The sequence below is a fragment of the Ctenopharyngodon idella genome, chromosome 13 (assembly GCF_019924925.1).
Source record: "Ctenopharyngodon idella isolate HZGC_01 chromosome 13, HZGC01, whole genome shotgun sequence".
Classification (NCBI taxonomy): Eukaryota; Metazoa; Chordata; class Actinopteri; order Cypriniformes; family Xenocyprididae; genus Ctenopharyngodon; species Ctenopharyngodon idella.
In genome coordinates, this window is record NC_067232.1 from 23,099,379 (window position 1) to 23,125,559 (window position 26,181).

The following is a 26,181-nucleotide window of genomic DNA, read 5'->3' on the forward strand; positions in this document are numbered from 1 at the left end:
CCTGCATGTACGACAGCACACTTTAAAGTGTTAGTCATTAATTACTCATCCTCGTGTAGTTCCACATTCATAAGACCTTTGTTCATCTTCAGAACACAAATGAAGATATTTTTAATGAAATCCGAGAGGTTTCTGTCCCTCCATAGAGATCCAACGCAACTACCACTTTCAAGGTCCAGAAAGGTAGGAAATACATCATTAAAATACTCCATGTGACTCCAGTGATTTAACCTCAATTTTATGAAGGGACGCGAGTGCTTTGTTTGCACACACACACACACACACAAAAACATAATTTACCACTTTATTTACAAAAATATTATTATCCAAAGTATGTTCACGCAACAATGTCAGCTCTCACGTGAACACAAAAGGCATGTGTCGTGGTGCTCTCGCTAACACTCGCGCATGCGCGTTGTGTTGACGCGCGAGTCTGAACACAACATGCATGCGTTGTGATGCTCTCATGGACGCACACTGCAGATCAATATTGTTGTAAATTGTCGTTTTTTTGCGCAAACAAAGCACTCATGTCGCTTCATAAAATTGAGGTTAAACCACTGGTGTCACATGGAGTATTTTAATGATGTCTTTGCTATCTTTCTGGACCTTGAAAGTGGTAGTTGCGTTGGATCTCTATGGAGGGACAGAAAGCTCTCAGATTTCATTAAAAATATCCTAATTTGTGTTCTGAAGATGAACAAAGGTTTACGGATGTGGAACAACATGAGGGTGAGTGATTAATGACAGACGTTTCATTTTTGGGTGAACTAACCCTTTAAGCTTCCATACACAACCTTCTTTCTAAGAAGGAGAACCAGAAGAAGTGATGTTCATCATGACAGTTAACAAATGTAATGGACACAATTGCATGTAAATAAATACCTCATTATGCAAATACGGATACTGAAGGATCTTACCATTCCAGGCCAAAGATGCCGTAGAAAACAGAGTCCTGAGAGCTGGAGCCCTCCAGAAAAAACACACTCCGCAACACGTTGAAGTGAAATTCATAGTCCGGTAAAGAACACGCCAGACGTGCCTTCAGGAAGGAGGTCCACTTCTTCTGTAGCGTGAGAAGACCTCCTCTGTCTCTCTACAAGATAAAGGACAGAAAACAGCTCATAGATAATCACAAGATGCAACAGCAGATTCCAGAAGGTGTACTAACACTACTGTTCAAAAGTTTGACACCGAAGACCGGAGTAATGGCTGCTGAAAATTCAGCTTTACCATCACAGGAATAAATGGCATTATAAAATATATTGAAATAGAACACAGTCAATTTAAATATTATTGTTTTACTGTGTTTTTGATCAAATAAATGCAGCCTTGGTGACTAGCCAACCCCAAACTTTTGAAAGGTAGTCTACATTCAACATGTATTCATTAAGCATATGAAATTACACCTAAAAATAAAAGTAAACATAAACGTAAACACAATAAAAATAACATTAGGTGCACCTAGTGACATAGAAACATTAAAAATTTTTTTTAACACTATTAGAAAAACTCAACTGTTGCAAAAACAGCAGAAGAAAGCTTATCACTTTTTTTTTTTTTTTTTTTTTTTTTTTTTTTTTTACATGGATCACTGGTTACTGGCATGGCTGTTGGCAGCAAACATTATTGTCAGTGTGACTGTGGGAAAGGGAAATGCACTAAATTGGATGGGGGGTTTTGCATGTAAAGGAATCCCCCATCATGTCAGGGGAATAAAGTGAATTTTCCATGCTGCCTCCAAAGAGGATAAATAAATCTTCATGGAGAAATGACTTTGACAGGACCCCAAAGCTTCTTAGCAATTCTTGGTTTCTCCAGGACTTAGTTTCCAGTAATAACACTGACAATATAATGCAACAACCTTTAATTCACTGTGGGAAAAAAGGGCTTTTGAATGTTGATTTATGATGCCATCATCTCAGCTGGTGATATTCAGAAGCAGATGTATGGTGATATGAAACCAGAGCACAAAACATTGGCACTTATATAATAATCCACTGCAGATCTTTTTGGAGATTTAAAAATTGAGGTGATTTCTAGTGATTTCGCTAAGTACAACATGTTCCTGGATCAACATCTTTGTGGATCCTGGAACAACATTCCATTCAACCAATCAGATTTGAGGGACAAGTTTACAGTTTATGTCAAGTTTAGGCTTACAACCAAGGTTAGGTGTTTCTACTTTGGTGTTAATTACCTATCATTTTCCTCTGATTTTAGGGATAACTTATGGGTAGGGTTAGGTTTAGAGCCAGGGATAGGACTAAATTTTCAGATAGAAATGTTGTTCCAGGATCAACAAAATATGGCTCAGCAAAATAAGGATGTGCCTAGCCTACACCAGTATGAAGAAAATGAAAGCTTTCATACAGACAGTTACTGACAACAACTGAGTTACTATCCTTAATTATGGCTTTCCCCCCAGCTCAATGTCAGTTAGTGTGTATTAACAGCATTCAGTCTCACTAGCATGTGGATAATGAACAATAATCTACTCATTAATGTGACCCTGCTGTGTGAACTGCCACAGAGAAGCTGATTTTACCCTCAGTCCTCACAGCCTGCTTAACACACTTCACCAGCGCCGGCCTCAATCCACTTGAATTCAGTCTGTGTTATCTAACCTACTATTATGCACAGTAGTGTTCAAAAGTCAGTACAATTTTATTTATATATTTTTAAATAAATTAATAGTTTTATTCAGCAAGGACACATTAAATTGGTTAATGTGTAAATTATAATGTTAAAAAATGCTGTTCTTTCTATTAATCAAAGAATTCTGAAAAAAGCATTTTCCACAAAAATGTTAACTATGGAAGCTTGTTTCCGCCAAGGAATAAAAAAAAGTATAATTGTGACTTTTTTTCTCACAATTCTAACTTTTTTTTCTCAGAATTATGTGATATAAAGTCGCAATTGCGAGATATAAACAATTCTGAGAAAAAAAATTCAGAATTGCGAGTTTATATCACGCAATTCTGACTTTATATCATGCAATTCTGACTTTATATAATGCAAATTTGACTTTATAGCTCACAATTCTGACTTTATAACACGAAATTGTGACTTTATAACATGCAATTGCGAGTTTATATCGCACAATTCTGAGAAAAAAAGGCATAATTTCGAGATGTAAACTCAGGATTTAACCCATTTTGAAGAAAAGTTGAATTCACATGCATCCCCATAAAGAAAAATGCAACGTAATTCTGTCTGATAATGTCTAATTTCACAATAATGTCAGCTGAACCCAAATACACTCATAATTTATATCTAGTATGCGAGATGTTAGACATCTAGATCAGATGATAAATAAACACTGTAGAGTAGCAGTCTAGAAAAGATGTGAAATTGCAGACATGTTCAATTGGCACTTTGATCTGAGTGTGTAAAGCTAGACTGATGGGTTGAGAAGCGAGACAGAGAGGCGAGTCTCGTGGGAAGGGAGCCGTTTGAGAGGGAAAGATGCCTGGCAAACACAATGCTGCAAAGCCCTATTAGAAAACCTGTAGAAAGCCACACTTCAAATAAAGGAGCTTTTTGAGGGCAGAGCCCTTACAGTGCTGAGAATGAAACAGTTTAGCACTTTAAAAACACATTCGTGAAAAACTTTTGTGTGTTACTTTCCTGGGCAGGGCAATGGATGTCTCTGAACAAAACAAATGCGAGGACCATGTCTTACCATCTGTATCATTATTACAGAATAAAACATTTGTTCCATCCCCTGTGGAAAAGATTAAATTCTCAACCATTTTTGTTCCACTTAACTATGCAAAGCATATTTACCACACTTTGGATTTATACCTATTTTTAACACTTCAATTAAATGATTTAATTAAGATGCACATAAAAAAGAAAAGGTACAGTGACGGTGAAGAGGTGATCTGTAGCCTCGTACCTTACACACACGTGCGACCCGTGCTACTCTGCTGTGACTGAAGTATGGACTGAGCTCTTGGCTCTTCTCGGTGAAGAAGAAGTAAATCTTATCGTCGTCTCCCACTGAGCTGTTCACGCTCTCCTTCACCAGCGCTGAGCCCACAAAATCAGCTTCTGTGTGGGACAAGACAGTAGACTACTGTTAGTGCATCACTCCACAATTGTGACAAGTAAAATAAAAATATAATGCAATGCTGCACATTAAAATGCTTAATTAAAAATAAATATCTTTTTTATTATAATAAATTAATTACACTACCGCTCAACTTCTTTTTAATGTTTTCAAATAAGTCTCTTATGCTCACCAATGCTGTATTTATATGATCAAAAATACAGTATAAACAGTAATATTGTAAAATATTTTTAAGATTTTAAAATAACCATTTTCTGTTCTAAAATGGTAAATTTATTCCTGTGATGCAAAGCTTCATTTTTTAGCATCATTACTCCAGTCACATGATCCTTCAGAAATCATTCTAATTATGCTGATTTGCTGCTCAAGAAACATTTCTTATGATTAAAGCTGCAGTCCGTAAGTTTTGCCTCTTTGTCGCCATCTCTGTTTGAAACCTGCAATTGCAGTTATTTGTGGAATTATCATCTTTACGTGGTTTCTGCATCGGCACGGCTCCTCAGTGCGGATGAATCTAATGTTTGCTATCAGTCACCACATCGGTGTGGAAACTGTATTTCAGAATCACAGATGCTACGTCTTGGAAGTATGACAAAAATAAGAATTTTCACCGGAAAATGTCATCTGAACAAGTAAGTAACATGTCTGCCACTTTTGTTCTGACCAACTGGACCTTTCTGGATTACAATCCACCATCAAAATGATAATTAAACCAGCTGCTGTGAGAAAAGGCTATAAATGACCTGCAGCATCATCACATGCCATAAAGCCCATTAGCTGGGACTCCTTCTTTATGTAAACAGACGTGACGTTATGACACAAAGACGAATGGCTGCATGCTCAAATTTCCCATGGAAACACACCAGTACTGCTCTTATTAGAAAACATTATTACAAGCTTAGGTTAAGGTAAGGAGATAGTTTTGAACACTGGCTGGTTATGTACTTGCTCAAAAATTGATTTTGGATCATTTTTAACCAAAAAAGTTACAGACTGCAGCTTTTTTTTTTTTACAAACATTTATTTGAAATACAAATCTTTTGTAACATTATAAATGGATTTACTGTCACTTTTGATCAATTTAATGTATCCTTGCTAAATAAAATAATTAAATCCTTTCAAATAAAAACTTTTGAATGGTAGTCTATATATAATATATTGTTACATTATAAATACATTTAAAATTTCATTTTTGATTTGTAAACATACAGTGGAGAACCATTTGCTTACATTTGACCTGAAATAATCTAGAATTTTAAATATTTTCCAACTTTTTTTGTTTTATTTCCAAATTTAAATGGTGGTCAGACTTGTGGACGCCACTGAAGCGTTAAATGTCCAAATATTATTAACCTACTATGACTTGAGAGATCCAAACATATGGTAATGTTGATGGTGAGGGATGAAATATTTCACTAATAAAATGTGCTGCAGTAGACTGACCCTGTAGCCATTGAGTTGGAGCCTCTTCTGTTTTTAATGTGGGATTCGGAGAGTTGCGTCGGATATCTGGAAAGCTCCGGAACTCATACTGAGATGCTGTGTACATCTGCTGATCTAAGGGAAACAGAAGGCCAAAATATAGTTCAAGAATGTTCAGTTTAATATCTTTAAGATTTTAATATTATTATACGATTGTTTTTAATAAAAGGAACCAAGGACGAAATGTATATTGCTAATTGATGTATTGATGCCATACCAATTAGCAGGCCAGTGTAGCCTTTGGTAGGGTCATATGGACATTTCTCTCGACCCTCTTCGAAGGCTGATGAGATTTTAAACTCCCTCGCATCCTGAAAAACACAACTAAATTATTTAGACAATCCTAAATATGAAGGTTCTCATTTTAAGAGTCTTAAAAAGTATCCATTACAGTTACTTACAATGTATGCACATAGAGGGCTGAAAGCATGTGTACCACAAGTGTACAAGTGTGTGCTGTTGAACCTCTGCAGGAATCGTATGTAGTTGTAACACTCCGTCTGTTAGGATGAGGAAGTCTACATCAGTACGTGTACTAGAGATGATAACACAATACATGGAGATCTTAACTAACCTTGTTATCTTTCCCTTTGTTCAAGCATTGTTGCTTCTGATCGTCTGATGCCTCCCAGTCAATCTGTCCAAGTACAAGATTAACAAGAATTCTTGAACTGTCAAGACTTGTAAAAAGGTTTTCCTGGCAAAACAACTTCCTGCTCTAGGTTGCGGTGCCAAATTGTACCAACTGGTGTTTGTAAACAACTCTCACATTACCCTACTATGCACTAGTTGGAACACAGTGAAGCAAAATCTGAATTCTCAGGAGGAAAGAATTTACAAATGATCTTCAAAAACGAAATACACTAGATTTGTATTTCTATGAAAATATTTGTACGTTTTACAGAGATAGTCCACCCAAAAATAAAAAATGTTGGTAACTAAACCATTTCGGTTCCCATTGACTTCCATTGTAAAAAAAAAAAATACAATGGGAGTCAGTGGTCGCCAAAACTGTTTGGTCATCAACATTCTTCAAAATATCTTCTTTTGTGTTACAAAGAAGAAAGAAAGTCATTCAGGTTAGAAACAACACAAGGGTAAGTAAGTATCCCTTTAAGTTTAAGTTTTAGGATACTGCAACACATAATTTGACTTCTGTTCTCCTTTGCAGTGTTCATGCACCAAAATTATGTAAGTAAAAAACAAATTTCAAATTTCCACATTTCTCAAAAAGTGTAAAGTTTGCATAAACCAAAAATAGATACCACCTTACTCTGAAATTATTCACATAATGTTTGAATGCAGTCTGCATCTTAAGCAGTTTTTACTGAATTAATTGCAGAAAATTGTACAGAGGAAGAAGAATAAAAATAGGATATTTCAGGAATATCAATACAGTTCTGCCTGGCAAGCTCTGTAATTAAGTGCTGATGTGTTTGTCAGTACGTACGGTCTGCGGAGAGCTGCTGGAGATGTCACTAGCCTGCAGGGCATATAAAGCCCCTCTAGCTCCCACGTACAGCACGCCTGCCTCCTCCTCCAGAAGCAATAAACTGTAGTTCAGAGTCAAGCCTCTGAAGCGCCTGCAGCCCAACAGCCCTGAAACACACAGGACATACCAGTTAAAGAAATATTTTATCCATAAAAGGGATCCGTAAACACTTCAGTAAGATCTGTGGGTGCTTAGTGTTGAGAAGATGTGCTGTTTCCTGTGGCAGTGAGTCAATGTGTAAATTATTGACATCCAACTTCAGCTTCCCTTTTTCAAATTTTTAAATTAATCCTGAGAGATTCATACTGTAGTGTTGCAGATGCATGCAAGTACTTCTCGGCATGTTTTTACATTTCAGTAGCCTTCCATGGCATTTACTGGAAATCTTTTTGAAAATAATTACTAGATATAAATCCATGCTTCATCCAGATGTTATTTATTAATTCTTGAGGTAACTGACTTAATGACATGCTTCTCTCTTTATGTTTGCAGCATCAGAACTAGTAGAACTAGTAATCATGTCAGGCCTAGCAACAGTAACCAAAGGGACAGGGCTTATTGTTGTTTGTTATTTTTCCGGGTCCATGTCTACCATGCAGAGGAGGCAAGACAACACACCTCATGCTGATATTACTCCTTTACAGATAACCTTAAAGGGTTAGTTCACCCAAAAATAAAAATTATGTCACTAATTATTCACCCTCATGTTGTTCCAAACCTGTAAGAGCTTTGTTTAAAAGATGAACGAAGGTCTTTCCGATGTGGAATGACACAAGTGTGAGTAAGCAATTTATTTTCAAAATATTAATCTCCACTGCGTGTTCACGAGAGCACCACGACACATGAGTGTTGTGCTGACATGAGAGCAGACGTTGTTGCGTGAAATTTTTTGTAAATAAAGTGGTAAATTATGTTTTTTTGCTCAGACAAAGCACTCATAAAATTGAGGTTAAACCACTGGAGTCACATGGATTACTTTACTGATGTCTTTACTACCTTTCTGGGGCTTGAAAGTGGTAGTTGCGTAGGCTGTCAATGGAGGAACAGAAAGCTTTCAGATTTCATCAAAAAAGATGTTGATTTGAAGATGAGAGAAAGTCTTACAGGTTTGGAATGACATGAGGGTGAGTAATTAATGACAGAATTTTCATTTTTGGGTGAACTAACCCTTTAATGAATCATTTGTGGCCTCTTATTTACTGCAGAATAATTTCAGAACAGACCTTTTTCATCCAAAATATCAAAGATTTAGTCACAGGAAACAAAACGAAACTGAAAACAAAACAAAACACAGTTGTTGATTTTATGTGGTGTTCTACCAAGCACAATGAACCTTTCGATGTTCACTACTGTTCAAAATGTTGGGGTCAGTAAGACTTTTTTTTTTTTAAGAAAATAATTATTTTATTCAGCATGGATGCATTAAATTGATCAAAAGTGAAAGTAAAGACATTTATAATGTTGCAAAAGTTTTCTATTTCAAATAAATGCTGTTCTTTTGATCTTTCTATTCACCAAAGAATCCTAAAAAAAATGTATCATGCTTTCCACAAAAAAAATATTAAGCAGCACAACTGTTTTTAAAATCTTCTCTTCTTCTTGAGCAGCAAATCAACATATTAGAATGATTTCTGAAGGATCATGTGACACTGAAGACTGGAGTAATGAGTGTAGGAGGTGGAACGCCCTTTTAACACAAAGATGAGCTGGTAAACACACACACACACACAATTTCTTGTTCCTTGTTTGCACAACTGTTTGTTGTGTATCGCACTACTGTGATGACGTGTTCACGTGGTGTTCGGTATGTGCACTGCAAAAATAACACCACACGCAGCCCACAGGACACACGTCTCTCTCGTGTGTAGGCAGCACTGCATGCAGGGACAGGACAGGTTATGCAGGTAGGCTGACGACCCAGAGCATTACAATGACAGCAGAGCTGACAAATACAGCTATGGAGAGAAAGAGGGGAGCCAGACACAGGCAGAGTGTGAGAGAGACAGACGGAAGCAGAGATGAACAGAAAAAGAGAGGCTAATTAAGGTGCCCTGTGACTCCCTGCTGATACAGCACTGCTGTGTTTCGCAAACATGCAGAATCGTCTGCATTTCCTTAATGCTTTCTGCTCGCACACACATGCAACTGATTAAACCTCTCTCTAATGCTTAAGCAGTCCCATTCATTCACTCCTATGTTTTTGTGTCTGACTCTGTAGGTTGATTGTGGTAGAAATGATGACCTACTCTGAGATTTTACGTCTTAACACCAAACAAACAAATTATATTATTAACGACCAAAACTTCTTCATCAGATACATTTAAACCCTCACCAACTCAATTCTTGATAAACATCTTCACACCAAGGATGATGACAACTATACTATAATATTAATAATGATTTTAATGGAGTGGTGCAGGTATGACATCACTTTGTAGGCCAAAACGCGGAAAGGAGTTAGCATTTTAGCACTTCCGGTTCCATCGTCCCGAAGTCAATGGTTTTTTTGAATGGGATTTTGGTTAAATGGCTGAAGGTCTGTGGTGAATACAAGTTGAAGACACTCTTATGTTTTATCCTGTGACATAAAATGTATCAGTATTACCCCACTTGTTTTTGAAGCTGTTACGTGTCTTGAAAAAGGCTAACAAGTGGTTAAATGGGACTACAGAGGTTGTCACGGACATTAAACGCCATCACGCCGAACAGGTAAGCTCAGTCCACTTTTACAGCCTCATTATGCTCATAATTGTGGTCTTATAAACAATTCTAACTCAAAGTTCTGGGAAGAAACCTCAACCTCAAGGAGATGGGAATTTGGGAAAGTTGGGAATCGAACACGGGTTGCTGGAGGCACAGTTGCACTATATGTAGGCGCTCTAACCACAAGGCTATCGGTGCCGACCTGGGAAAATGTTTTTAGATAAAAACTGAAAGAGTTTTTGGAAGCTTAGTGATGGGACCGTGGTGTAGTTCATTTATAGCCTACCTTTAGCTTTTTACTTTCTGGCAACTGCATTTAGGCTTCAAAATTAATAAAAGTTGTGTTCATTTGTGAAAATTATCTTCATTGACAAAACGTCTAAGTAATATCATAAACTTTTGTTGATCACGGAGCTTGTTTTTTGTGATTATCCAAAAGCCTATGGAAAAATCCTGTTGGGTTTTCGTCGAGGGAACTAGTGTGATGCAGATTGGCCTACAAAGTGACGTCATACTGTACCACTCTATTTTGTGAGAATTGGGAAGTCCACACCACAGCGATAATGACACAGAAGAACGATATTATAGGAATCACTTTCAGAATGATTTTTTTCCAGCTGATGAACGATAAAAACATTGACAACCAGAATCAGAATTCACCTGATTTTGAAGCACTTGAGCATTTAAAGTGTCAGACAACATAACTGTCGAATCTGCTCATAATAAACAGAACTTTATTAGCTGTTAGTGTGAATGCTAATTTAGTTATTGTTTATATAGTTCATGTTCTTTTTGGGTGTCAGCTGGCCTTTATAGTTAAGAGAGCCATTCGCCAGTTTGTTTACTTTTGAATGCGCATTAGCTGAACAGCCCAAAAAATACAGAAGTTGCGTCCCAAATGACGCGCTATACACTATGCACTTATACACTATGTACTTATGCACTATGTACTCATCCAACATTTAACATCAGAGTCTGATAGCCCCTCCCCCTCCACTACGTAAATAAAGCTGCGACAGTTGAGAGCATGAAGTTTCCAACATTCCACACTTCGTTTTTTCCGTTAATTTAGTGCATCATCCGGGTATTTAAAGTGTACTTTTTCTTTTTTGAATTTTCAGTGTGGACGCACTACTTTCACTATTTATACTTAAAAACGTCATAGAATAGTGCAAATTGGGACGCACCTAGATTTTTGTTCGTTTGTTTTCATGGGTTGAGATAAAATTGATTGTTATCAGATTGTATTCCTGATTTAAAATTGAAATTTAATTTCACAATATATAGATTTCAGGCTTTCCTAATTCACGGGCAGTACATGGAGAGAGTAATTAGTACAGTAATTATATTGTTGAAGATATAATTAGTAACTAGTAACACTGCTTTTAAACCAGTTTTTTTTTTTACCATCTTTTTGGACATGATACAATGCTAATACTATTGTTTTATATAGAAATACAATGGTATTGTTTTGGGCCTTAAATTTTGGTATAATATCCCCATATTGTTCTACAACTCAGTTCAGAAATCTACAATTTATCGCTAAACTGTGTAACTAAATGCTAAGAACAAAGAGTGCTGTTGTTCCAACCTAACTCATTAACACTAATAGAAAATGCTGGCTGTAATAATGTTTAAAGGGGTCATACAATGCCACTTTTACAAGATGTAAAATAGGTCTCTGATATCCCCAGAGTGTGTATGTGAAGTTTTAGCTCAAAATACCCCACAGATCATTTATTATAGCATGCTAAATTTGTTACTTTTTGAGGGTGAGCAAAAACACTCACGTTTTGGTGTGTGTCCCTTTAAATGCAAATGAGCTGCTGCTCTCAAGAAGAGGGCGGAGTCTCAAGAGCTCCTTTTAGCAAATAGTACTGTTAGCAGTGCCGATTACACAGACTCATGGGTTGAGATAAAATTGATTGTTATCAGATTGTATTCCTGATTTAAAATTGAAATTTAATTTCACAATATATAGATTTCGGGCTTTCCTAATTCACACATGGATGGCTGCAAATAGCATTATGAATATAGCCACCTACTGACTTGCCATACAGGGATTTTGACAATGCTAACCAGCCAAAATTTGACCTCTTGGGCTGAATGACATAATTTAAAAATCAACAATTGAAAAAAAAAAAAAACATGAGCTATCACTCAACCATTACTCTGATTATTGTTCCCTTCAATGTCTGGTGCTTATGGTCTTGCTTCAATACTCTGCTTCTGCTGAACAGTCGTAGAATCATCAAATAATAATTAGTGGGCAAGAGGTCATGAGACTGGAAGATTTAATTTATCAAACCAATTTCTTGAACCTTAAGAAAAGCCGTGAGTCTAATCCGCTGGCTCAAAGTTAAATAGCAGAATGATCCACTCTGTGCTCTTTTCCAATTGCTGTCATCTCTCTTCTTAATATCATCGCCCTCCACCCCCAGAACAAAGCCAACAATGTTAACAGAACAGATTGATTCACTATCAGATGACAAAATGTGTTTCCCACAGTCCTCCAGATATCATTCATTCGTCACTTTTCAGTGGGTAGTGTTATCCTGGAGAAGCATAAGGGCAACCTCAAACCAACAGAGCCCAACTGGGCTGAGACTTGCACAAATTATTAGTGTACCATTGTAAAAGATGTCTGGTCGCAAAAGACATTTCACATATTGAACGTTGTCATACTGACACATCACATGTAGTTTGTACTTTGCCACTAGCACCAGATTCAACACAAACAGAAGTTCAAAACGGTAAACAAATTACAAGCCAAGGTTACTCAAACATAACCAAGGTTTACGTGAGCACAGCACAGAGATCTCCACAATATTCCCGAGTTGGGGTGAGCAGAGCAGCTTTGAACTTCAAACAAATGTCAAGAGATGTGTAAAAATGGCACCGGCCCAGCATGAATCAACGCCCATCCTAACCAGACCAGCAACCTGACTGACATTAGTCTAGAGGCCTGCTATTACGCAGACACAAACCACACGACCTAAAAGTGCTTGTCATTGACACATGGTAGTGGAAGAAACGCTATTATTTCCCCAAACCGGAATTACTTGTTGTTGCTCAAATAGAGCTTCTCAAGATTTTAAAGCTATACAAATGGTTGTCTGTGCAACATGGTCATGAGATCTTACAAGTAACTGATGGAGATCATTGAAACATTGGCAAACAATGTTATTCGGTGGGAATGCGTTTTAGCTTCAACCTCCATAACATTCTTTCAACATAAAGTTTGGGATTATCAGTGCAGCTCCACTTATAAACAGTGTTGGGTGTAATGTATTAATAAATACTGTATAGAACAATTCTATATAAACAATAGCGGATTTAATATCAAAACATGTTTGTAATGTAACCTTCTCCCTTTAAATACTTCAGTTCAGTAATAATTTATGCAATTTTATATTATTTATTTGAAAGAACTAAAAGAGCAGTTTCAAGACTATCCTAGTGTTGTTCATCTGGTTGAGGTTGATATGAGATTTAGGAAGTAATTAGTAAGAAGTAATGCAATACTTTTTCTAATTATACTGTTAAAGATATAATTAGTAGCTAGTAATTAATTACCTTACCCAACACTGCTTATAAACCAGTTTTTTTTTTTTTTTGTTACCATCTTTTTGGCCATGATACCATGCTAAAACTTTGGCAGTTTGATACACGCTCTGAACCACTGATTCGAAACAAACATTCGTAAAGCTTCGAAGCTTCATTCAGAAGTGTTTTGAAATCGCCCATCACTAGATATTGTTGAATAAAGTCGTTATTTTGTTTTTTTGGTGCATAAAAAATATTCTCGTCACTTCATAACATTAAGGTTGAACCACTGTAGTCACATGAACTGTTTTAAATATGTTTTTGGTAGCTTTCTGGGCATTTGAAAGTGTAAATTAACTTGATTTCAATGCAGGCCTCACTGAGCCATCAGATTTCATCAAAAATATCTTAATTTGTGTTCTTAAGATGAACGAAGGTCTTACGGGTGTGGAACGACATGACAATTGTTATGCCATTCCCACAGATACATAGATAAATTCAAAATAAATAAGCCAACTGAATAGACTAAATACATAAAACAGGCTAACAACTCTAAAAACATAAAAGAGTCTGTTTGATGTGGTGAAACGGATGATGTTACAACTCCCTTACATTTAAATACACTGGTATATGTAATCATTAGTTACCATGGTATAACCCTCTGACATTATTGTTCAATGCAACCACCATAGCAATTTTTAAAGAATGTTTTATCTAAATTTTCTGGGAATAAAAAAAATGGTGTAAACAGGCATTTCATTGTTATTCAAACATCCAATGAAGTGATGACCCTAAAAAAAACATAGACAAAGACAGCTGATACACTCTCCTGCTTCTTTTACCACAGATTCACGTATTTCAATCTGGTATAAGATCCATTGTGGTGTAACAATGAAGCAACAGAACAATACTAGCATGTCCTGTTCCCTGGATGAAGTATAATCCAACCATTGAGACAGGTAAGGTGAGGCAGCAGCCCACCAAAATGACTCACCCGCTATAAGAAACGCCATCTGACTGTAGCATATTTTATTTGTCATCCACTGCAGTACACAACACTGCTTACAAGAAACTCACAATATACACTACTGTTCAAAAGTTTGGGATCAGTAAGATTATTAGAAAGAAACTAATGCTTTTATTCAGCAAAGATTCATTAAACTGATCAAAAAATGACAAAGATAAATGCTGTTCATCAAACAATCCTGAAAAAATGCATTACCGTTTCCACAAAAATAAGCAGTACAACTATTTTCAACATTAATAATAAGAAGAAATGTTTCTCAAATCAGCATATTAGAATGATTTCTGAAGGATCATGTGACACTGAAGACTGAAGTAATGATGCTGAAAATTCAGCTTTGATCACAGGACTAAATTAATTTTATATATATATGTTTTCTAGTCTAATATATTATACACTATATATACACACTAGAAAACATCTATCTTAAAGGATTAGTTCACTTCAGAATTAAAATTTCCTGATAATTTACTCACCCCCATGTCATCCAAGAAGTTTATGTCTTTCTTTCTTCAGTCCAAAAGAAATTAAGGTTTTTAAGGAAAACATTCCAGGATTTTTCTCCATATAGTGGACTTCAGTGGGGTTCAACGGGTTGAAGGTCCAAATTGCAGTTTCAGTGCAGCTTCAAAGGACTCTACATGATCCCAGACGAGGAATAAAGGTCTTGTCTAGAGAAACTATTGGTCATTTTCTAAAAAAAAAATAAAAATTGTGTACTTTTTAACCACAAATGCTCTGTTATGTGCCACGTATAATGTAATCACGTTGGAAAGGTCATGTGTGAAGTACCGCGGTAGGGCGAAAAACTCCTTCTCATTTTCTCCTCCAACTTTAAAATTGTCCAACATCGTTGTTTTACCTTTTTTTGTAAAGGGCGTTTGACTTAATCTTTGCACGTTCTCTTTGTAAACACTTGCTCTGTACTTCCGCCTATGTCACACGTGACCTTTCGAACGTGATTACGTAATGTGTGGCGCATCGCAGAACAGTGCAAGACGAGCATTTGTGGTTAAAAGTATACATTTTTTTCTTTTTTTTAGAAAATGACCGATCGTTTCACTAGATAAGACCCTTATTCCTCGTCTGGGATCGTGTAGAGCCCTTTAAAGCACTGAAACTGTAATTTGGACCTTCAACCCGTTGAACCCCAGTGAAGTCCACTATATGGAGAAAAATCCTGAAAAAATTTTCCTCAAAAACCTTTATTTCTTTTCGACTGAAGAAAGAAAGACATGAGTATCTTAGATGACACAGGGGTGAGTGAATTATCAGGAAAGTTTCATAACATTCAGAAGTGAACTAATCCTTTAATTTGTAATAATATTTCACAATATTACTATTTTTACTGTATTTTTTAGCAAATAAATACAGCTTTGGAGAGCATAAAAGACTTCTTTCTATAGTGTATAGTTATCCGCTTCAAGTATGCAATATGCAAATATCCTATATGGTCAAAAGTATCTCAATTTCTCAAACATTTAATTCCAAAAACATTAGTATTAAGAGGGTTTAGCCACTCTATAATCTCTATTCTTTTCCAGTAGATGATGTAACATGGATTCAGAGATAAGATCCTATTCAAACTAAAACAGAAACGGGCTCTCACCAAACTCTGGCCACAAAGATGGAAGCTCAAAATTTTCTAAAATATCACTGTAATCTGTAAAATTAAAATCTGTCTTCACTGGAATTAAGGGCCTAACCGAACCTTTCAGTTAGAAGGATATGTCAACATGCAGTTAGCCATGTAGTGAATATGCAATTGAACGCTAAAAGCAGAATGACTAACATTAGACCTTAACAACTGACATTACAGTAGTACATTTACTCAAGACACTCCCATCTAGTCTGCACACACACACACACACACCTTCCTCTGTCTCCTGAACTGAAAAGATGAACTAATTAACAAATCAATATGACATGCACAACATGATTCAGTCTGCCGTCCCAGTGGCCTTGTGCATGTGTTGTGAGAGAGAGACTTTGTATTTGCTAAATAAACAAGTGAAGGTCTCCCGAGAACCAGCGAGGAACTCAGCGTTCACCGTCATGTTTCAACCAGTCACTTCATGCAGTTTCACAGCAGTGTGAGCTTTGATATTTGACAGAAGCATAATGAGTGTGCTCAGTGTGTCTGTGAGGAGTACAAAACATACAGTGCAAATATAATTTGCACTGTCCTCCCTCAGGTAGCCTGTCACTATCTCGACTCTGTCTCATGTCTCTGAGGGTTACTAGGGTGTAAAGTACAGAGCTCTCTGAAATTATTAATGATTAAGCAGCCTCAGAGAGAGGTAATCATTGTTTTTAGAGGTGCAGGATACTGTATCTGCTTTGGGGTTCCTGAGACATACATCCAAATTAAATGGATACTGACGGGTAATTATGTACAAAACAATGGTTTTTCGGCATGATTCTGCAAAACCATACATCTGTATTAAAAACGTAATTATTAACAACAATTGACGGTTCGCAAAGACCCGCCCCCGTAGTTACTGTTGCTTTGTCTGACAAGCCGCTCTCACGCCACACATCATGTTCTCACGCAGTGAGAAATACATCGCGAAGCAAAGAGGACACTGATAACGCGTTTACAGACAAGACAGAGCAGGCTACTTTTGATATTAAACAAAATCTCAAATTTCAAATTGTAATTTTTAAAGAAATTTAAACAAATACCGTTTTGTGGCTCTTTAATGTGTCGTGACAGATCGCTGCAGCGCCTCAGTTCAATCGGCTCCTGAACCGATCATCTATTTCTACTAGTAATTTATAGCATCAAATAAACATGAATGAACATGAGAAGGAATGTTGTTTCAACTACGGAAAGACGTCAGCAGTACACCATTTTTCAAGTTCAAGTCTACCGACGTTAATCTACTAAATCCCCTGACTGCTTTGTCGAACATAACAGCGGATTTGGCATTATGATTGGTTAGATCGCCTGTCAATCAAACTCCCGGGAATGGGTCAACATCCAGGGTTTAATTTGCAATAATGACAGAACATAGTGCTTAATAAATAAACAAATAGCTATAAAATATTTATTATTATTATTATTTACACCATATTAGCATCAACAGTATATTCACTGCAAACTCAAAGGTAATAAAATTTAAAATAATAATAAAAAAATTAACAATATTATCTTTATAAACAAAACAATAAAAAAATAAATATAACAACAATAATAATAATCATAACAGTTATAGAACATCTTTCAGTTTGATTTTTGATAAAAAGATTCTTATATTTTCCTCAAGATAAACTGTATTAAAAATATCCATTAATGTAATTTCTGAATAAAAACATTGAATGATTTTATGTAAGGAGAAAGAGAGCATGGATTGTTATGCAACACATGGCTATTTTTATATCAATTATAAACTTTTATATAGCCAATAATACACTTTAGCGGTCATTATAGGTCATTACAGGTCATTTTGACCACCTTTACACAGTCTTAAGGTAGTGATACACAAATTTTATTTCTTTCCATCCTATGACCAAAAAAAAGAAGAAAAAAAAAGACACTGAAGAGTGTCAGAAACAAGTTTTTTGAGGAATACACCAAATCTAAAATAAATAATTTCATTGATAAAACATTTTTAAAAACAGCCTGTCGGGTGAATTTAACTCGCTTTATTAAGGTTTAAAAGGTTTCTTTTTTCTTTTGGTCATATCATATCTCACTTAGAGCACCAAGTGAGCCAAGAACACTACAGTTTAATGTATTCCTTTTTACACACTTTCATCTCTTGCCTGTTGCTGAGCAGGGGTTTGATATTAACTCTGATTAATTGACATCTCATTTTCCACTCACAGTGATAATCTGAGCTCATGCCTGCACATGGATGCTAGATGAACTGATGAGGAGCGATGAGCTCATTGGTTTTTGTAAGTGCAGTAGAAGCTGCTAAGTAACTTGATGAAAAGACCTGTCTGATGTATGGAGGGATGGATTATGGTCTTGCGAGTCTCTAGCCACTTGGTTTTTTCTTCCCTCTCTCTTTCTCAGCTTGTGCACTATATGCAAGGTAATGGGCAGTGCTGCCAAGTTCGCAGTTTTCCCACGGAATTGGGCTACTTTAGCACTGTTGCTGCGGGTTGAAGCAACCCCAAATATATCCCGGGGATATTTAGCCCCTGGAATGCGAGTTTTACCAGGGTAACCCCGCCAATCAGAACATATTGGGCCAGATTTACTAACAGCTTGCGCCAGCGCAATCCCTCTTTGGGCGTTAAAAAACTACTGCAGGATTTACTAAAGACATGCAGTGAAAAATAGCGCTGAAAAGGCGTGGACAGGGTTATTTTTGCGGCTGACCTTATTGCATATGCATTTGTATGAGTTTCCCTTTCAGATGCAAAATTTATGGGAGGAGAGTATTTAAATGAATCATTCAAGGTGATTTACTAAGGTTTGCACTAGTCAATTTACTGGTATTTGCCCCATTATTTACCACCCCAAAGAAGCATGACTTAAACCAGACCCTCATTTGTGCTGCTCTTGGTAGATTGCGTTGGTCATTATGAAAATGATCCGGCTGCGTCTGTTCTTTAATTTGTTACTAAAATAACATACAACAACAGCTGATTATGAATGCATAATTGAGTCGTTTGGAAGTAATGAATGAGTAACATGGTATATTTTGAATTCAAGAATTTTTTTAAGCAATTAACTTATTCACAACAAATAACTCAATTTTGAAGAAAAAAAACTGCAGACCAAGCAAAGCATTATTGTACTGGAAGAGAGTTTCAATCATCTGAAGGTCAGAAAAAGTAACAGATAGTAAATAATATGTTACTATCCACAAATTTAACATAATTAGTTATTAAATGCAAGTAACACTGTTTACGATTATCTTCTGCATTGAAAATCTGCTGCAGTGCTCCTTCTCTAGGTCATTGACCTGGCAGGGAAAGGTAGGAAGACTCTTAGAGAGTGAACCTGCTGCTCTCTCAGTGTTTTTACACTCAACACAGGCCTCAAGTCTCTTAGCTCTCTGACCTTTCTGCGATTGTGTAACCAAACACTGGCGATAAAGGAAACCTTGGGTTGACTTATTCTGCCTTCTCTCCAGCATTTCTGCTTCACAGATGTGAGAGAAAGTGGTTTTATTGTTCAACAGCGAAGAGAGATACAAAATTCAAGCTGGCAAGTAGCGAGTCATCTAAACGGCTGTGATAGAGCCCTTGCTTACATCTGAATGATTAAGTATATAGTTATAAACAGTCCATGAACCCACTCCCCCTCATGTATCCACACAGCCGATTCTCTGCATCTGCCTGAGCAGCCATTTTTATTTACTTGAAAATTAACCATTGAGATCCCAACAGAAAAGTACTGTAGTGCCACAGTAGTGATGCTAATGGACACATGAATGATTACACATTTACCATGGTCCTGAATCATTATCATATTTAAAGTTGTCATGATATCAAAATGAACCCTATTTGCTTTGTTAGCGCACATTATTAGTCTTGTGGTGAAAAATTAATCTGTGCAAGCTAATACACAGAAAAAATGTGTTTGTCGTGTTAATCCAAAATCGGAAAATTTGCTTCCACTCTGGAATGCCGTTCCTTCTCTGATTACGTCAGGGTTGAATATCCTTAAACGCTCCCGTCCAACCGTCAGTCTGCTATGAGCGAGTGATGGAGAGAAGGCGCGCTAAAATAAAACCCTGCCCTCTATTCAATATTCCGTTTCACTTGGAAATGCATCACAACACTTAAAGGGATAGTTCACCCAAAAATGAAAATTATCCCATAATTTACTCACCCTCAAGCCATCCCAGGTGTTTATGACTTTCTTAAGTTATATTAAAAAATATCCTGGCTCTTCCAAGCTTTGGTGAATGGTGCCATTTCTTTGAAGCCCAAAAAAGTGCATCCATCCATCATAAAAGTAATCCATATGGCTACAGGGGGTTAATAAATGCCTTCTGAAGTGAAGCTATGAGTGATTGTACGAAAAATATCCATATTTATAACTTTATAGACTGAAATCTCTACCTTCCAGTAAAGGCTGTTACCAGAAACCAGAGATTTTCTTCAGAAGGCCTTTATTAACCCTCTGTAGCCATATGGATTACTTTTATGATGAATGGATGCGCTTTTTTGGGGCTAAAAAAAGGCACCATTCACTCCCATTATAAAGCTTGGAAGAGCCAGGATATTTTTTAATATAACTCCGATTGTGTTTGGTTGAAAGAAGAAAGTCTTATACACTTAGGATGGCTTGAAAAAGTAAAAGAAATCCATACGGCTACAGAGGGTTAATAAGAGTCTTCTGAAGTGAAGCGATGCGTTATTGTAAGAAAAATATCCATATTTATTACTTTATAGACTAAAATCTCTGGCTTCCGTCCGTGCGCTCACGAGAGAGTCGACACGTATCGACGGCCGTAGAATAGAAAACATAATTTGTATCATACCGTTGGAGAAGACCGTAGTTCTGGGGGTCACATCCAGGTCTAGCGGGGGTCTGAAGGGGTAACCCCACAGAGTGGACACAATACACAGCAACAGCAGGAACAGCAGCCATGCACTATGGGTCATCATCTTCAGTCTGACTAGGAGGGGTGAGAGAGTACCACAAGACCGCCGCTCACCCCCCCTCTTAAGGGAGCAGGAAGTCACTCAGGCCGTCTCTTAAGACTCTTTCCTCTGGTGTGCACAAATGCTGTTGTTTTATTCTTCTTCACTAAAAAGTAAAACAGCTGTCCTTCCCTCAAGCAGTTCACTCTGCAAAACAAGAAAAAACAAGACGGTTAAAACAGGTACAGAAATGACTAGTCAGTGCTGATGTCATAGTTAAGCTGACAGGTGATCAGGTGAAGCGTGTACTGACGCTGTAGCTAAATCAGGTTTCTCAAATAACACAATTTTCTCTGCCCATTTTGCCTAAAGACAACTTACTATCAAGATTCTCATGTTTGCACGGAACAAAGGAACGTGGGCACGTTAAAAGGAAACCAGTGCACCCTGTGGCACTAAAAGGTAACCTTAATAGAAATGAAGTCTTCTTTTCAAATATAAAAAAGTCTGAGTGACACATGCACAAAGCACATGGACACCCAGAGATACGTCAAGCGAAGATCAAAGGCTTTATTGGATGCAGCGCCGCGTCCAATGACACCGACCTTTCAGGCCTTTAATCCTGAGCTCTCTCTGAGGTGACTGCGTTGAATAATAAGCCGGTGATTATGATGTATGACAACTGAATAGTGTGAGTCCTAATCCAAAAGAGCCAGGACTTTACGCAAATATCACAAACTCAACCAGAGCTCATCTCTGACTTCTCTCACCTAGCATCAAAAGCAGGGTGGCTTAGTCTGCAAATGCTCTAGAGTTTTCATGTTCAGAATTCATGAGAACGGTGCAATAAACTGTGTGCTCAGGAGAAATTAGGAGCCAACTAAATGATATGTTAAAGGGTTAGGTCACCCAAAAATGAAAATTTTGTCATTAATTACTCACCCTCATGTTGTTCTACACCCGTAAGACCTTCGTTCATCTTCGGAACACAAATGAAGATATTTTCGATGAAATCCGATGGCTCAGTGAGGCCTCCATTGACAGCAAGATAAAACACTGCTTCATGAAGCTTCGAAGCTTTACAAATCTTTTGTTTCGAATCAGTGGTTCGGAGCGTGTATCAAACTGCCAAAGTCACGTGATTTCAGTAAACGAGGCTTCGTTACGTCATAAGTGTTTAGAAATTTCAATGGTTCACGTGACTTTGGCAGTTTGATACACGCTCCGAACCACTGATTTGAAACAATAGATTCGTAAAGCTTCGAAGCTTCATGAAGCAGTGTTTTGAAATCGCCCATCACTAGATATTGTTGAATAAAGTCGTTATTTAGTTTTTTTGGTGCACAAAAAGTATTCTCGTTGCTTCATAACATTAAGGTTGAACCACTGTAGTCACATGAACTGTTTTAAATATGTCTTTAGTACCTTTCTGGGCATTTGAATGTGTTAATTATCTTGCTGTCAATGCAGGCCATCGGATTTTATCAATAATATCTTCATTTGTGTTCTTAAGATGAACGAAGGTCTTACGGGTGTGGAACGACATGAGGGTGAGTAATTAATGACAGAATTTTCTTTTTTGGGTGAACTAACCCTTTAACAAACAAACAAAAGTCAACTGAACTGAATATTCCAACATAGTTTAGTTTAGTAGCAATGACTTTATGAATTTCTTCATTGAGAAAATTGAAAGTATCAGAAATACAATTGTAGATGTACAACCTTTGGCAGCGTTTTATGATTTAGCCTCAATTAGCCCTTCAAGAACATTTGCAGTGCTTTACAAGGATGGTTCAAACCAGCAACTGATCCAATACCCACTAAATTACTGAAAAGGCCGCACACGCCAAGTCAACGGTCAGCCGTTGGGCAATGTCGGGCCGTTTTTGAGCGGCGGTCAATTTAGTTTTTCGGTGTGTTTGGCACCGCTGGCTCTAGTCGAACGCCGTCTGGGTTTTTGTTGGGTCGATTCTGTGTTGAATCAGCATCGGGGAGGGCTGTCGGTGAAAGAGAACTCTGATTGGCTGTTCAGCTTAGCGCTGCTTTGTTGACGGTTTGTATATCTGCAGTCCTAGTTTTGGTTTCCCTTTTTGAATGACGAAAATAGACTATTGATATCTGCTGATATAGACAGATATTTACTTACACGCAGGCGCAGAACGCACGTGCTAGTTGACAGTCGCCTTTAGTCCTTTAGCTTTTTGGCCAAGACGCAGCCGACGAGAGGCGACAACACAGTCAGCTTTCATCGCCGCTAGTTCTGTAACGTTGGCTTGGTGTGTCCCGGCGAAGAGTTGTTACCTGTAGCAGAAGAGCCTCTTCTCAATATTATTTACTCGTCTCTATCTCTGGGTCATGTCCCATGGGTTTCAATCTAGCCTCTCATCAAGAAACCACAACTAGATCCGAATGAATTGTTAAATTACAGACCCATTTCAAACCTTCCATTTATGTCTAAAACACTAGAAAAAGTTGTATCCTTCTTGCAAAAAAAAAAAAAAGATATTTATGAAAAAATTCAGTCAGGATTCAGGCCTCATCATAGCACAGAAACTGCGCTGGTTAAAATTACAAATGACTTACTTCTAGCTTCTGACCAAGGCTGCATCTCAATACTTTTTACTTGATCTTAGTGCTGCGTTCAACACTATAGATCATGACATACTCTTAGATGGATTACAAAATTACACTGGTATTTAGGGACAGTGATTAAGATGCTTTAGATCATACCTATCTGATGGTTACCATTTTGTTTATTTAAAGGAGGAATTATCCAAGTTAACATCAGTAAATTATGAAGTGCCGTAAGCACCCTGTATTAGGGGTCATCGAGATGACGTGAGTAGTATTAAATGTGGTTCAACTTCAACTAAAACAGCTTTTTGAAGGCCACTGATGCCACTGGAGTTTTCATCTACTGTGCAAATATCAATTTAATAAATGTATCTATCAAAAATACTATTCACCTGATCAAATTAATAAACATATCTATTAAAACTACTCATCACCTCCTTAGTTTTAAAAAAATTTTTCTCCATATTGACACTGTTATATATCCTTACTAACAGGGCTTGACATTAACACCCGCCAAATGCGGGTGGATTTCAGCAGTGGCGTGTAACACAGTCACTCCTACAAGCCACTTTGGCAGGTTGAATTTTATATATAATATACCTTTTTTAAACTGTAGTCTTTTAAAAAGGCATCTGAAATAATAAACTAAGTGCAATGTAGTGTTGTCAAAAATATCGATTTTTCAACACATATTGATACTGAAATATCTGAAACGCTTCCAAAACTCATTTTCTGCAGAATAGATACACAATACCAGCTGCGCCTTCTCATCTCTCCGACAGATAAACACACACAAACCCGCCTCCCCTCACTCACTTGTTTCATTTGCTCCGGATGAATATTGTTGGTGTTACAGGGCTTGAATTTCAGTGTGGGATTGCACATATTGTGCATAATCTTACTCATTTTCACAGATTTTGCTCTCACACCCAAAGTGCATGCACATAAAGCCACCTCTCAGTACTAAATTGAGTTCTTTTTCGCTGCTTATTGCGCTTAAACAGTCAAATACACACAAAATAATGTCAAAATGCCTGTCTTGTTGAGTATTCATGTAATCTTAGTCATTTATATTTTAAGTGTACATATGAGTTCTCAACAGTTGAGAAAGAAAACCCATGTGAAACAGAATAATGGATCCGTGTTTCAGATCTTAAAGTGACAGCAGCCTAATATACCTGCTGCTAAATTCTGAGATAATATCAAAAATATCTATATGGCAGTTTTTCCCCATGGTATCGATGTCAAAATTAAGGCCAGTGAAAATGCTGAGTGGCTAGTAACTTTGGAAAACCACTAGCCACAGTGACTGGTGAGCAAAAAAAGTTAATGTCAAGCCCTGCTTACTACTGTTGGTTCGTTTGGACGTTACTGACCTGTAAGAGAATGGTTGTTACTTAAAAAGGAAGAGTCATTGTGTCACAGACTCACACACATATACACGCTCCAGCACACTCACAGTCTGATGTGATTTAGGAGGACAGTGGCCTGAGCATCCAACTGTTCGCCTCCCTTCATCCACAGCTCCAACACACTCAGTCCCTCTCTTCTGTAAACACTCCAGACTTCTCCCCCTCTCTCAGATAAACACACTCTCTCTCCCTCATTCCATTAAACAAGCTTACGAACCAGATGAGCACTGTTTTCTTTTCCCTCTATCTCCCCTTCAGAAAGAACATTCCCAGTGGCTCTCTAGGCCTCCATACTCTTGTTCATTCAAAACTATTTCACTCCTTTCCTCTGTTTAAATGAAATACACAAAACAAACTCTCTCAAACATAACTGCACAGATGTGCTTGAATTCACACCTGCTATAGCACAGGAATCAGCAGTACTGTGCCAGAGAACTTCATGGGATCAGCATCCCTCGTTCTGCTCTCAATACAGTTCTCTACCAACAACGTCAAAGAGCAAAGCTGAAACCTCACACAATGAGAAAGATGCTTTGATTTTTTAATGTTTTTAGAAAATGTCTCAGCATGCATTTGATCAAAAACACATTAAATAATGTGAAATATTAATATAATTTTAAAAAGTAACTTCTTCCTGAATAATTCCTGAATTATCAGCATCATTACTCCAGTCTTCAGTGTCACATGATCCTTCAGGAATCATTGTAATATGCTGATTTGCTGCTCAAGAAACATTTCTTATTATTAACATGTTGAAACAGTTGTGCTGTTTAATATTTTTGTGGCAACTGTTATAGATTTTTTTTCAGGATTCTTTGATGAAAGATCAAAAGAACAGCATCTATTTGAATTTGAACTGTATATATATATATATATATATATATATATATATATGATCACAGGATCATGAATAAACTCAATAATGAATAAACTGTATTAATGAATGAAATGTTCAAGGTGTCTGAATAATTTTTGGTCACAAAAATATGCTTTGAAAGCTCTGTGCAAAAATTCCTTCAGGGGTTGATTTATGTGAACAAAGCTTTAGCAGATATGACAGTATGTGGTATTAAATATCACTAAAAGTTTCAGGAATTAAACAACTGCACAGAGAACAGTGTGGACTGAATAATAGTTTGGTCCAAAACTAGAATCCAGTTAAAGTGTAAGAGGTTTATGAATGAAATCCATTACAGGATTATAACTACACAACCATCAGCAGTATTATTATTCAGATGTCCTAGAGAGAACTAGAAAGAAAGAAAGAAAGAAAGAAAGAAAGAAAGAAAGAAAGGTCAGACACATGAGGAGCAAGGTCTTC

At 37.0% G+C, this 26,181-nt stretch overlaps 1 protein-coding gene across 5 annotated transcripts in view; it reads right to left on the minus strand.

The window, feature by feature from the left end:
- sema4ga (sema domain, immunoglobulin domain (Ig), transmembrane domain (TM) and short cytoplasmic domain, (semaphorin) 4Ga) overlaps positions 1 to 26,181 on the minus strand; it is a 43,818-nt gene that overhangs the window by 14,251 nt on the left and 3,386 nt on the right. For 4 of the 5 annotated variants that reach the window (XR_007933150.1, XR_007933151.1, XR_007933152.1 and 1 more), the window contains exons 2-9: positions 20,772 to 21,081; positions 7,008 to 7,156; positions 6,132 to 6,194; positions 5,959 to 6,057; positions 5,775 to 5,868; positions 5,519 to 5,632; positions 3,902 to 4,056; positions 921 to 1,096 (exon numbers count right to left, since the gene is read on the minus strand). Coding sequence is in view for 2 of the 5 variants with exons in the window: in XM_051916464.1 (XP_051772424.1) it covers positions 921 to 1,096; positions 3,902 to 4,056; positions 5,519 to 5,632; positions 5,775 to 5,868; positions 5,959 to 6,057; positions 6,132 to 6,194; positions 7,008 to 7,156; positions 20,772 to 20,898 (977 nt within the window). In the remaining 3 variants the exon portion in view is untranslated. Of the gene's footprint in view, positions 1 to 920; positions 1,097 to 3,901; positions 4,057 to 5,518; positions 5,633 to 5,774; positions 5,869 to 5,958; positions 6,058 to 6,131; positions 6,195 to 7,007; positions 7,157 to 20,771; positions 21,082 to 23,020; positions 23,176 to 26,181 lie in introns of those variants that run through there. The other variant, XM_051916466.1, reaches the window with a different exon arrangement.